Consider the following 13,994-nt stretch of genomic DNA (forward strand, 5'->3'; position numbering starts at 1 on the left):
ACTTTTGGATACTTAAGTACATTTAAAAGCAAGTACTTTTTTACTCTTACTGGAGTAACATGTGGACTGAGCTACTTTTACTTGTAATGGAGTACATTTTGACCAGTAGTACTTGTACTCTCTCTGTTACTTACTCCTCTGACAGCCCGTGGCCCCTCGGTCCTCGGGGCCTCGGCCGTCTCCTCCAGCTGACCTGAGAGCTGTGCAGCATCACCTCCAGCACCCCGCGGCTCAGCAGCGGAGGAAACTCCTGCTGGGCTGTGATGCACGGGGTCGGTGGGGCAACAGGGGCAACAGGGGCAACAGCAGAGTCTGAGTCTGAGTCTGAGATGTCCAGCTTCTCCAGTGTGGGTGTCAGTAGTTCCCAGTCCGCGCAGCACAGGCTCTCCACGTCTGTCGGCATCGGCCTGCATCAAAGATATTCAATATGGAAAGATGCTCCATGAGAGGCTCCAATCACATGGTGACACTTCCTGTCTCTCTATGTCTATAGATAACTGGTCATCCAATACATCTACATGAAAAGGACATTTTTCTTTATTTTGATGATAACCAATTGGATAATGATTTAATTTTTTTTGTACAACTTGTTTTATTTTTAGGAAAATGTCACATACACAAAGGAAAATGGACTGACGGAAAACCAAACTTTGCTCTTTTTTTGAAAGAGCTTTTTCAGTAGCTATGGCACCGACACCAAAGGACTTGAAATACCAAAAGCGTCAAAAACCAATTTTATTTTGGATATGTATTTATTTATTTATGATCTTCTTTACTTCAATGTTTTTTTAATATATATAGATAGATATTTTATTTTTTATTATATATACATGGTAAGCATAAACTCTTTGTATATTTTTATATGTATTTTTTTTATTTTATTTACAGTATTGTTCTGTACATAAATGTTAATAAAGTTTAAAAAAAATGTCTATAGATGTGTCTTTTGTGTTGTGTGCTATGTGTTATGTGGTTTATAAACCGTCTTTGCCTGCATCTAGTACAGCTGCACCACCAGGTTTCCTGCGCTCGGCTCCTGTCTGCTGCTGCTGGTCCATGGTCTGGTCTATGGTCTGGTCTATGGTCTGGTCTATGGTCTGGTCTATGGTCTGGTCCATGGTCTGGTCTATGGTCTGGTCCATGGTCTGGTCTATGGTCTGGTCCATGGTCTGGTCTATGGTCTGGTCTATGGTCTGGTCTATGGTCTGGTCCATGGTCTGGTCTATGGTCTGGTCCATGGTCTGGTCTATGGTCTGGTCTATGGTCTGGTCCATGGTCTGGTCTATGGTCTGGTCTATGGTCTGGTCCATGGTCTGGTCCATGGTCTGGTCTATGGTCTGGTCTATGGTCTGGTCTATGGTCTGGTCCAGCTGCAGCCTGGTCCTGCTGCCTCAGCTCCTCCTCGGTCCACTCCGGTTCGTACAGACTCGGCTCAGCAAAGAAGTGAAGCTCGTCCTCGATGTCAAAATCCTCCGCCATGACTGAACTGTGATTTACGAGGTCAAACATGCAGGGAAACGTGGCGTGACGGACCCTGCATCCTAGACCCACTACAGTCCCTGTCCCTGTATCTGGAGTTTCACCGTTTCCGTAAACACGGAAGCAGCATGTCTCAGGGCGCATGCGCACTGAGAACGAGGAGAATGACGTCCCACATGGGCTGCTGTGTATGCACTTGCACTTTCCACTGTTTTATCCCCAGTTTAATTTATGCTGGAAAAATGTTTTGTTTGGCTACACTGAATATGATAAAAAACTAAATTCTCAGGTTTATATGATTAATTTGTTAATTATTTTATCCAAATTTTATATACATGAGTCTAAATTTTCTGGTAAGAAGCCAAACTTCCTGGAACTGTCTGCATATGTTGGTCAATATATCTCCTCCCTCTGTGATTGTGAGAATAAAAAAGCTGTTAAAATGTATACAATGATTTTTGTAAGCTTTACATAATATTTATTTAAGTTTATGTTTTTTCTGTCTTGCTCATCCCCTGGCATATTTATGATGGTTTGGTTGTGTATTAATGTTGTATACACTTATTTCATCTAACTGTATTCAGTCCTGTGTATACTCTTGTTGTCAATAAAGTTGTTAAAAAAAACAAGCTAATTGATCTGCTAAAAAAAATAAAAAAAATTGCACTTTCCACTGCAATCCTGCATTTTTATTATCATGGGCTATTTATTGTTTTTATTTATTCTATTGTCAATGCACTACTTTTTACTATTTTATGTCTCGCTGTTGAATGATTGTCTATCTATCTATCTATCTATCTATCTATCTATCTATCTATCTATCTATCTATCTATCTATCTATCTATCTATCTATCTATCTATCTATCTATCTATCTATCTATCTATCTATCTACACTGGGAGCTTCTTTTTTTTCAACAGCTTTATTTAAAAGTTGACAAACACAGATAGTAGCCTATACAGGAAAATACAGAGAACATGTGCCAGGGGTGATGTTCATTATAACAAGGTTATACTGTACATATTAACTATCTGTTATTTCACATAAAGTTAAATGTTAATATGTATCAGTAATAATAATAATAGACTCTACGTAAAGTTTTATTAATCAACTTATTTTATGTACAAATTTAAAGTGAAATCAATGTGCACACATTAGTTATTGATCTTAATTGAATAAATAATGAAAAATTTTGTTAACTTATTATCAGTAGGCTAAATTAAGAGATAATAATGTTAAGTTAGTAAATGTCAGTTAATAATGTTTGAAGTTATGAGTTCATTATGATAAGTTATAAAGATTTAGTTAGCAATGACACAAATTAATGGAAAGTTACTTAGTTTAATGAGTTTATTAATGATTGTACGTTGTAGAGATTTAGTAAATATTAAAGGGATAGTAACATTTTTTTAAAGTGGGGTTGTATGATCTACAAATAGCCCCTAAGTACTTTAATTGCAGTAGAAGACTCTCTGCACTCCTCCCGTTAGCAACGCCAGCCCATAATAGCCCTGCTCAGAGATTTACAACATACAGTGTTGTGAACAGACCCAAAGAAACGGCCTATTTTCACGGCCTAAAAGAGGTTTTACCTGAAAAAAATACACAGTTCCATTGTTCGCTATAATATAATTTTTTCCAGCCCCTCAAAGTGCAGGAAAAACACAGTTTTTATTTGGACCGAACCACCTCACGTATCCCTCCGCCCAGGGTTAGCGCCCGCCGATCAGCAGTTGGTTAGGTCCAAATAAAAACTGTGTTTTTCCTGCACTTTGAAGGGCTGGAAAAAATTATATTATAGTGAACAATGGAACTGTGTATTTTTTTTCAGGTAAAACCTCTTTTAGGCCGTGAAAATAGGCCGTTTCTTTGGGTCTGTTCACAACACTGTATGTTGTAAATCTCTGGGCAGGGCTATTATGGGCTGGCTTTGCTAACGGGAGGAGTTTAGAGAGTCTTCTACTGCAATTAAAGTACTTAGGGGCTATTTGTAGATCATACAACCCCACTTTAAAAAATGCTACTATCCCTTTTAGTTACGCCTCTGAACTCAAATTGAGAGTTTATAGCATTAAGGTATCATTATTATTTACTCAACTTATGAAGTAATAATGTAAAGTTCTATGTTTCAGTTAATAATATGAAGTTATTGTTATTAACTGAAGTTTGAGTTCAGAGGAGCAGATCCTGACCCACCGCCGTCCTCCAGTCTGAATAAAGTAAAAGTTTCTTCTCTGAGTTTGAAAAAGACCACAGACAGACATGTGAAGAGTTCATGTTTCTTCTTTTAATAACAAAGACTTGTATTCCAGACACGAGAAGAAGAAGAACGTCGACATTTCTCTTTGAAAAAAACCGGTGCTTTGTAAAGATGCATTTTTCAGGGGTCGTGAGTGACGAGTGAGGAGTTTCTTCTCTTTTTTTTCTGTTTTCCTTTCTTTATTTTTTGTTCCAAAATGCATTCAGGTCAAGCTGGAGAGGAGCAACAACAGGGTACATACATTCAAGATCCTATAGGACTTCTACAAGAGTTTTTTGGGGGGTTATACAGACTCGGTACCCATGCGTTATCTAGAACAGTCCGTCTTCAGCTGGGTTTCCTTCCCGGCAGCTTCAGTCTGGAAGCTGAAACCCAGACGTGTGTAGAGAAGAGAAGAGAGAAGCTCTACACATCTCCTCCTCCTCCTCCTCCTCCTCCTCCTCCTGCAGCTGGACTCTACTGGCCTTAATGCACACCTGGCAAGTGCATGTGTGTGTGCGTGTGTGTGTGTGTAAATATGCACATACAGTATACAGCTCTGGAAATAATAAAGAGACCACTACTCCAAAATGCTGTTGATAAACCAGCTTCTCTACATGTATTAATGGCAGCCATTGATTCCAGTGTCTATTGAACTCCAACACAAGCAAAATCAGATTTAATGAGGAAGAAAGATTATAAATAATTTTAAAAAACACTGCTGTGATTAAAAATTGGGATTATTCCATCATCAATGTTGATTTCTAAACTCTTCCTAAGTTTAAAAAGCAGTGTTGTGTTGTTTTAAAATGAATATGAACTTGTTTTCTTTGCATTATACAAGGTCTGTTTTTGTTATTTTGACCTGTTGCCATTTTATGCTAATAAATAAATGCTCTAAATCAGTGGTTCTCAAACTTTTTTACATCAAGGACCCCTAAATTGACACAAATTAGACCATGGACATGGAAATACACAAATATTTGTTCTGAGACTGAATAAAGTTTTGTACATTCAAATTAGGGCCAATGGTGTGAATTTTTGGAAATATTATAGAGACATTTCTGGAAAAAAAAGTGGTACAATTTCTCCAAAAACATTTCTAGAAAGAAGTGGTTTTATTCTCAAAAGAAAAGTTACAAAATGTCTAGAAAAAAGTGGTAAAATGTCTAAAAATAAAAAGAAAGAAAAAAGTTTAACAATTCTAGAAAAAATTGTAAAATTTCAAGAAAAAGGACCCCACGTTGAGAACCACTGCTCTAAATGACAATATTCTTATTTCCGATTTGGGAGAAATGTTGTCAGTAGGTTATAGAATGAAACCAAAGTGTTCATTTTACTCAAACACACGGCTATGAACAGTAAAACCAGAGGAACTGATCATTTTGAAGTGGTCTCTTCATGTTTTTACAGAGCTGTTTATACACACACACTGATGCATACATACATACATACATACATACATACATACATACAGTACATACAGTGTTGGGGAACAGACAGCAGACAGACTGAGTGCAGAGAGTGACAGGTCACAGTCTCAGAGAAACCAGCAGAGTGTGTGTGTGTGTGTTTCTGTGTGTGTTTCTGTGTGTGTGTGTGTGTGTGTGATGAACAGTCCTGTAGAAAGAGTTCAGAGCTGCCACGAGTGTGTGTGTTTGATTTCTTTGGCACAGCGCGGTGCCGCAGCAGCTCCTGCACTGCAAAAAACTCAAAATCTTTCCAAGAATATTTGTCTTATTTCTTGTCAAAATGTCTCATTTCTAGTCAAAACTGATCTCTTTCCACTTAAAATAAGACTCATCACCTAAAAATTAACCTGTTTTTAGATCATTTTCACTTGTTTCAAACATATTTTCACTTGAAATAAGTAGAAAAATCTGCCAGTGAAAGCACTTTTTTGTGCTTGTACTAATAAGAAAGAAAAACTTGCTCCACTATCAGATTTTTCTACTTATTTCAAGTGAAAACATGCTTGAAAAAAGTAAAAAATGTCTAAAAACAAGCTACTTTTCACGTGATGAGTCTTATTTTAAGTATAATGAGATTAGTTTTGACTAGAAATAAGACAAATATTCTTGGTAGGATGTTGAGTTTTTGCAGTGTGGTGGTCGGACCCTTGGCAGACGAAGTGAAGAGGAAACGTATCAAAGTCTATTTACATACAAAGAGTTGTGCTCGTTGGAGGAGGAAGAGGAGGAGGTTTATACACACACACACACACACTCATGCACAAACTCACTCACACACTCACACACACTCCCAGAAAACAGGAGAAAATCATGAACAAAAACGAATATTTACAAGTCGTCAAACATCAGGTTAAAAAACAAAAACAGCTGTCGTCTGTTCGCTAATATTAAATCATCATCATCATCATCATCAATGTAACTCACCCCCTCCTTCCCTCCCGTCGTTATCATGATCAACATGATCAACAGGTCACCGTTCGATTCCCACACAGTAACCAGGGAAACGGTTTGGTTCGGTTCGGTTTGTTTCACCAGTTCAGTTTAAATAAAGGTTTGTTTGTCAAATAAACAGGTTTGAATCCCTCATGTATATAAACCGTAGTAGAAAAACAAAAAACAACCAAAAAAAAACAGAAACAAACACTCAGGTCCTACATTTCCCATCCCATAATTCCTCCTAATAGTTCAGTTCGTTCGACAGCAGTGACATCGTCGGGGGCAACCGAGAGGAAACGTGTGTGTGTGTGTGTGTTGTAAAAAAAAACAGATAATAAGTCTAATAATAATAATAATGTTTAAAACCAGAACTCATTTGATTATTATACATAATAATAATATTATTTACATATTTATATTGTTAATGTTTCCTACTTTATTTAAATACTATATATCATCATTACATCATCGTTAGTCCTGACTGGGGAGGAGGGGGTTGGTCAGTGTACTGTCCCTTTAACTCCCCCAGTGCCTGATGGGAAACGTATGCAGTCGACCTGTTGATCATGAACCGGGAGGGGGGGTCCAGGTCCAGGTCCAGGTCCAGGTCCTGGTCCTGGTTCTGGTTCTGGTCTCTGTAAAGTGCTTTGAACTCGTGGAAGCGACCGACCCGTGTTCAGGTGGTCCTGGTCCCTCCTCCTCCTCATCCCTCGCTCCGTCCGACACTTCAGGGTTTCAAGATGTCCTCCGCGTTCCTCCCAACGAATAAATAAAAACAGCAACAGCAACAAGAACAACAGAGTCAATGAGCTGTGACATTGTGACATCACAAGGTCGAGTCTCGGAGCTCCGCCCCTCCTCCGTCCATGGACCGCAGTTCGTTTGTCACGTACAAAACAAAAAGAAAGAAAGAAGCAAAACCAAGATGGCGTGAGAGTGTGTGAGTCCCGGTCCCGGTCCTGGTCCTGGTCCTGGTCTGGGACTCTGCAGGACTTCAGTCTTTGGTTGTGAGTCAGTGTGACAGGTGATACAAAAAAAACCTGTCGAACCAAAAAAAGTGCTTCAGCTGCTACGAGGAGGAAGAGGAGGAGGAGGAGGAGGAAGAGGAAGAGGAGTCAACTGTCTCAGGACGTAACGTGGTCCCGTGTGTGTGTGCGTGCGCTCGCTACTCGTACAGTGTGACGGTGCAGTAGCAGAGAGCCGAGATCCTGCGGTCAACACTCGCCTTGTCTGCAGAGGAAAAACAACACAACACACAACACAAAAAACAACAACGATTAGTCCAGAAGAGAGAGAAGAGAAGAAAAAGAGTGAGCGTGTCTTTCTGTGGGTGAATTCCAGTTCCCCCCCGTGGCCCTAGCCCTTTGTTTTGCATGTTTACGTGTAATGGTAGGGGCAAGGCAAGGCAATTTTATTTGTATAGCCCGTTTTTACCACCAGTTTGTCTCAAAGGGCTTCACATGGCATCACAACAACATCCTCTGTCCTTAGACCCTCACATCCACTGAGGAAAAACTCCATAGAAAACCCTTTTAACAGGGAAAACCAGGAGAAAGCTCAGGGTGAGCAACAGAGGAGGGATCCCTCACCCAGGACGGACAGACGTGCAACAGATGTTGTTACAGACAGGGAAACAGTTTACAACAGAGAATGTGGGAAACATGAAAATGTTATAGGGCTGACCCAAAAAATTCGAAGCTTCGAAGCTTCATTCGTTGCCATGGTAATCGATCATGAAAGTCCGTGATCGATTTTTTTTGCTTTGTTCCCTTTTTCCTTTTTGACACCGGTTCTCATCAGCAATTGTTACATTACAGTGAGGCATCCTAGAAACCTGCCTGATTTTGGAGATATGCAGCGTTTGTTTGCCATTACTTTCATTAATCCCGCTACGCCCCCGTCAGACGTTACGATCGCACCGTTGAAGCTTCAAATTAAATCGATTTTATGCCCGCAAAGCTTCGATTATCAAATTATGATATTTGGGACAGCCCTAAAATGTTAACAACAGCTGATGAGGGCGTCCCGATTCTGGTTCAGACGAGGGTTAGGGGGAAGTGGTAGTGGGGCTATCTGGCCCTTCAAACGGAGATTTTTTAGAGGCACACTTCAAACCGAGGGGTATGACGTATGAAGTTTCCCAGAATGCATCTCGTGGCAACCGGCAGCTGTTTTATTTCTCGCTGTAGCGCTGTTATTACGTCACTTTGTTAAGTTTTAATATTTTTTCATGCGAGAAAGTAGCTGTTTAGATCCCCAATGTGAGGTCGGTTTATCCACATGAGGCTGTTTAGACGTTTGCGCCGATGTTTTTCGGAGAATAAGTTTTTCGGCAGCAGCCCATCTGGGGAGCTCGACAGGCGGCCAACCTCCGTCGTCATCCCGGGGAGAAAAGACAATCACTAATTAACTTACCCGCAGGTTTTTAAAGGTTTACCACCGGGTAGTTACATTCTTTTTAGGAGATAAATGCTGGTCTCATTGATGAAATGTAACAATTGTGGCAGTCGCATTAGTTTGTTTGAATTAAAAGTGAAGCTTCATGTGTGTATTGGACAGAGGAGCAGCGCTGCCTCGGGGCTCTGGAGCCTATAAGTACATAAAACACCACATTTACATCAATAAATAAATGTTTTACAATGAACCGATCAGTCTGCATTACATTTCATTTTATTTTATTTTATTAAGTTAACGTGGTTTTGAATACAGGATTTGTGGCAAAAGTTTGTCACGTCTGCTTATGTGAAAGCCAGCAGAGACTAGCTCCGTTTCAAGGGGCAAGGGTTAACGGCTAGGGGTAGGGATGAAAACTAGAATTGGAATTGGGCCTGTGTGTTGGTTTGTGTAATTGTGTGTGTGTGTGTGTGTGTGTGTGTGTGTGTGTGTGTGTGTGCGTGCTCTCACATTTGACCACGTTCTCGATGTCCGTGGGGTCCTGAAGGATCTTGGACAGACCGTCCAGCAACATGGCGGCTTTACTGTAGCGGTAGGCGATGTCCTCCGTCTGCTTGAACATCTCATCCAGAGCCGCCGACTGGACCTGACACATTAACACACACACACACACACACACGTTAGTAGAGTACAGTGATAGAGAATCAACACCAGACTGAGGCCTCGTTCACACAAAAACGCAGCTTCACCCAAAACCTCCTAACCGGGACAAAGAAACAGGAGCACGTCATAAACATTGGTGCTCTCCTCTCTTCACTGGCTTCCGGTTAAGTACAGAATTGATTTTATAAGATTTATTTGTTTTTAAGTCTCTGAATGGACTGGCCCTGGAATATTTATCCAACCTTGTTAATGTGCATCGACCCCCCAGAGCCCTGAGGTCAGGAGACCAGCTGGTTCTGGACGTTCCTCGATCGTTCCTTAAAACTAAAGGAGATCGAGCCTTCGCAGTTGCGGCTCCCACACTGTGGAACGCTTTGCCATTTTCTGTGCGGTCTGCGACTAGCCTCTCTGTTTTTAAAACACACCTTAAGACTTGTTTACCCTGGCCTTAGGCTGAGTTAAGTCACCTGTATTGGATCTTTGATCTGTTTGCCTTTCACTGTTTCACTGTTTACTTGTTTGTTGTACTGCTTTGCTTGTATTGCTTATTGCTGCTGATTATTTTATCCTGTAAAGCACTTTGGCTGGCCATTGGCCTTTAAATGTGCTATATAAATAAAGCTGACATTGACATTGACAAACCATCTTTTTCTTGTTTGTTTTTTATCACTTCAACAAATATCTGCGTGCACTCTGATCCACTGAAAACCTGAGACTCTAAACGCTGCAGTAAGTCCACCAGGCCTGTGTGTGGCGCCGTAGTAACACTGCCATAAAAACACCAGAAACAGAGAAGACAGAAAGCTTCCCCGCTGGATTCAAACTTATAAGTGGATTAAATGTCGACTGGGAGTCGAGTCAGAGCAAATACGATGATGATGATGATTTAACGGGAGAGATTCAGACCGACAGTCGTCCACTGTTTCGTCCATCGACTGTAACGTCTAGCGGTGTGGCTCAGGTTACAGGTTATGACATCATCGTTTCACTAAAGATCTGTTTGGGCGTCCAGACGAAAACGCCAGGGCAGCGTTTCTAAATTTTCCAACTCTGGGACCCGTTTCCCAAAATACCGTTTTCGCCTCCTGAAAACGCTGTTTCCCTCTAAACTTAATGCCGAAACAATATAAAACTTATGCGGATTCATTAAATCCGTATTCCTGTGGACAGGCTCTGAACTCCTCTGAACTCGTGTGTGTGTGCGCCTCACCATCTCCACGGCGTGGTTGTAGATGAGCTTCTCCGCGGTGACGCTGTTGATCTCGTCCACAAACCGCTGCTTGTCGGAGAAGAAGTGGTTCAGTTTGTCGGTGAGACGACGGCAGAGGGAGATGCAGCTCTTGTAGCGGTCGTTGAGGTTCTTCACCACTGAGGAGGAGGAGAGGAGGAGGAGAGAGGAGGAGGAGGAGGAGGAGGAGAGGAGGAGGAGGAGGAGAAGAGGAGAAGAGGAGGAGGAGGAGGAGGAGGAGAGGAGGAGGAGGAGGAGAAGAGGAGAAGAGGAGGAGGAGAAGAGGAGGAGAGAGGAGGAGGAGAAGAGGAGGAGGAGAGAGGAGGAAGGGGAGGGGGAGAGGAGGAGGAGGAGGAGGAGAGGAGGAGGAGGAGGAGGAGGAGAGAGGAGGAGGAGGGGGAGGAGGAGAAGAGGAGGAGAAGAGGAGGAGGAGAGGGAGAGAGGAGGAGGAGAAGAGGAGGAGGAGAGAGGAGAGAGAAGGAGGAGGAGAGAGGAGAGAGAAGGAGGAGGAGAGAGGAAGAAGAGGAGAGAGCAAGAGGAGGAGAGGAAGAGGAGGAGGAGAGAGGAGGAAGAGGAGGAGAAAGAGGAGAAGGAGGAGGAGGAGAGGGAGAGAGGGAGGAGGAGGAGAGAGGAGGAGGAAGAAGAAGAGAGAGCAAGAGGAGGAGAGGAAGAGAGGAGGAGGGGGAGGAGAAAGAGGAGGAGACAGAGAGAGGAGGAGGAGGAGGAGGAGAGGAGGAGGAGAGAGGAGAGAGAAGGAGGAGGAGAGAGGAAGAAGAGGAGAGAGCAAGAGGAGGAGAGGAAGAGGAGGAGGAGAGAGGAGGAAGAGGAGGAGAAAGAGGAGAAGGAGGAGGAGGAGGAGAGGGAGAGAGGGAGGAGGAGGAAGAAGAAGAGAGAGCAAGAGGAGGAGAGGAAGAGAGGAGGAGGGGGAGGAGAAAGAGGAGGAGACAGAGAGAGGAGGAAGAGGAGGAGGAGAAGAAGGAGCAGGTCAGGTGACTCAGATCACATGTAGCACAGTGAGTTTACAGCAGAGACAGATGTTGAGGTGTCCAGATGTGCAGGTGTCTCTGTGTGTCTGTGTGTGTGTCTCACCTTGCTTGACGGCCGTGGACGGGTTGAGCTTGGAGGACTTGATCTGGGCCTTGGCGAGGTGCAGCGAGGAGGCCAGGAGCTGAGCCGCCTTCATGTAGAGGACCAGCTGCTCCACCTGCCTGCAGGGGGCAGCAGCACACAACTCAGCACCAACACAACAACAACACAACTCAACTCAGCTCACAGTACAACTGACACAACAACGATAATAAACAAATAAACTGCTCTCACCCTCCTTAAATGCACTGGATGAGACTTCTTAATTTTTTATTTTTTAAATTCAAACGTTGGCCTGTTACATGTTACATGCAAAAACACAAAGTTATACTGTTTATACTGTAACTATATGAGTTCAGTGGTGTCTCTAAGGATTCCAGTCATGTACCTGAGATATTTGATTGTTTTCTGAATGTTTGTTGTGGTTGAAAGAATTGCCCCCATGGGTTAGCGTTGTGGCTATCCCTAGCACTGGGTAGCCATGGTGTAACTCTGGTTTGCCTGCAGCAATTTTAGTCGCGTTTTCTGCTCCAACCAACACCGGGTGACCATCAGGACCACGATTTAGGGGTCAAAAATGACTGGAATTCTCCTTTAAATTAACGACAGGATTCACTTCTTCTTCCTCTCTCTGACTCTTCCATCTTTCCTCCGTCAGAGAGCAGCAGACATAGACTGTATATAAAAGAGGCAGCAGACAGTAACCAGAGCCTCTTACCCCCACTCCTTGCTGAGCTGGCTGATCTGGTCCACCACCACGCTGTCCTGCGGCGGGTACAGCGACGCCGCCGACACGCCCAGATCGGCGCCGCCGGCTCGGACCGCCGCCATCTCCAGCACGCAGTCGGTGAAGGACAGCATCATCCTCAGGTGCATCAGGGTGTCGGTGTGCTCTCTCTGTGGGACGAGACCAAACAGTTTTGTTTTAAATTTGCACGACGTGTTTGCACTATTATTGCATTGTGTTATAATTGTTTAACGTTTGTAAAGCACATTGTGTTTGCATGAAATGCGCTTTATAGATAAAATTGAATTGAACTGAATTGATGTCTGATGAATTGATGCGACAGAAAACATGTAAGAAAACACAAGTAAACAAATGGAAATAGAAGCCAGAGAGACGGTTGTTGTGTCTTTAACAACTTCTATTAAAAAAGGAAGTAGCGGTTCCCACACATTTCCAGCAGCTATGACAGACATGTTATGACTCTGTACATTAACATTCATGCTTTGGAGAAATGATCTCTTCAACAGTTATACTCTGTTTTGTACATTGAACCAGTTTGTTTCTATGTTTATTCCTCTCTCAGCCGCAGAAGTCTGATTTAGAGATGTGCAGTCTGTGGCTCTAACTTCTATCTATTGCAAACAGGTGTTCCAACTACAATACAAATGGTATATTATTTGTGTTTATGTTTTTGTATATTGTCATTATTTTGAGTCTGATGTAGAGGATTTATATCCTGTGTCAGATATATTTTCATTTAAAATTTCATTACATTTCATTAAAATACTGGAAACACTCATCAACTCAGATCTCTAGTTTTCTCTCTAGGCACTTGTGTGGAAAATAAATCCTTCTGAAAAAGTCACATAAAGCTCTGGGAGCTTCTGATGTCACAGTGTGATCAATAATTTTCCAGGACTTTTGACTAAATCTATTTCCTGTCACTACATTATAGCAGAGTCTACATTAAAATATAGTCCATATACACTACCGCAGTGGTCAGTGTTTTTTTTCCCCTCCTCTTCCCCACGGATCACGAGTTGCTCTTTAATCTTTAGTCTTGTCAGTGCTGTGCCAAGTTGATTGAGCGTTTTATCTTTGTATTTATTATTATTTTTATCTATTTTGTCTTATTTGTTTTAGTAGGACCACACCTGATACCTGAGAAACTGTTTCATTCCTATCATGCAAAGTGATGTGAATGACCATAAAACTAGTCTGAGTGCGAGAAAAGTTTGTAAATTCATGTAAATTGTGGTCAGAAGTCGATTATTAGCGAGTTTAAACCAGTTTAAACAGGTTTTTCTGTCCGGTTTAGAGTCTCACCTCCATCAGCGTCTCCTCCGGCAGCTCCGGGGCCTCGAAGGTGATGAACCCCTCCAGACTGGGCGGCGAGGTGCCGTAGGGGACGTAGCGCAGGCTGCTGGGGCCGCCGTCCCCCCCCGGGACCAGCTGCCCCCCCCCGAAGCCCCCCGGGGGGCTGCAGCCCAGCGCCATGCCGGGCGGAGAGCCCACGTAGTGACGGCCGCTGGTGGAGCACAGCGAGCCGGCCGAGCTGTTGGAGCCCACTGAGGACGGAGAGCAGGCTTTTCACAATAAAATACCACACCAGGGCTTTTCACAATAAAATACAACCCCAAAAGTTTCTGAATAAAATACAATCCCAGAATTTTCACAATAAAATACAAACCTAGAGTTTTCACAATAAAATTTTACCTCTATAATTTTCACAATAAAATATAACCCCCAAAAGTTTCACAATAAAATACA

The 13,994-nt window shown here is 42.6% G+C and overlaps 1 protein-coding gene across 1 annotated transcript in view; it reads right to left on the reverse strand.

Annotated features, from left to right (window-relative positions):
• Positions 1-6,866: 6,866 nt before the first annotated feature.
• The window catches only part of ulk2 (unc-51 like autophagy activating kinase 2), a 49,865-nt gene continuing 42,737 nt past the window's right edge, over positions 6,867-13,994 (reverse strand). Inside the window, exons 22-27 of the mRNA XM_085794794.1 lie at positions 13,551-13,792; positions 12,216-12,394; positions 11,501-11,619; positions 10,394-10,551; positions 9,031-9,166; positions 6,867-7,356 (exon numbers count right to left, since the gene is read on the reverse strand). Of these exons, the coding sequence (XP_085650920.1) occupies positions 7,292-7,356; positions 9,031-9,166; positions 10,394-10,551; positions 11,501-11,619; positions 12,216-12,394; positions 13,551-13,792 (899 nt within the window). The 3' untranslated portion in view covers positions 6,867-7,291. The remainder of the gene's footprint in view (positions 7,357-9,030; positions 9,167-10,393; positions 10,552-11,500; positions 11,620-12,215; positions 12,395-13,550; positions 13,793-13,994) is intronic.

Source organism: Trachurus japonicus, chromosome 13, assembly GCF_045865225.1.
Source record: "Trachurus japonicus isolate A0001 chromosome 13, Traja_1.0".
Taxonomy (NCBI): Eukaryota; Metazoa; Chordata; class Actinopteri; order Carangiformes; family Carangidae; genus Trachurus; species Trachurus japonicus.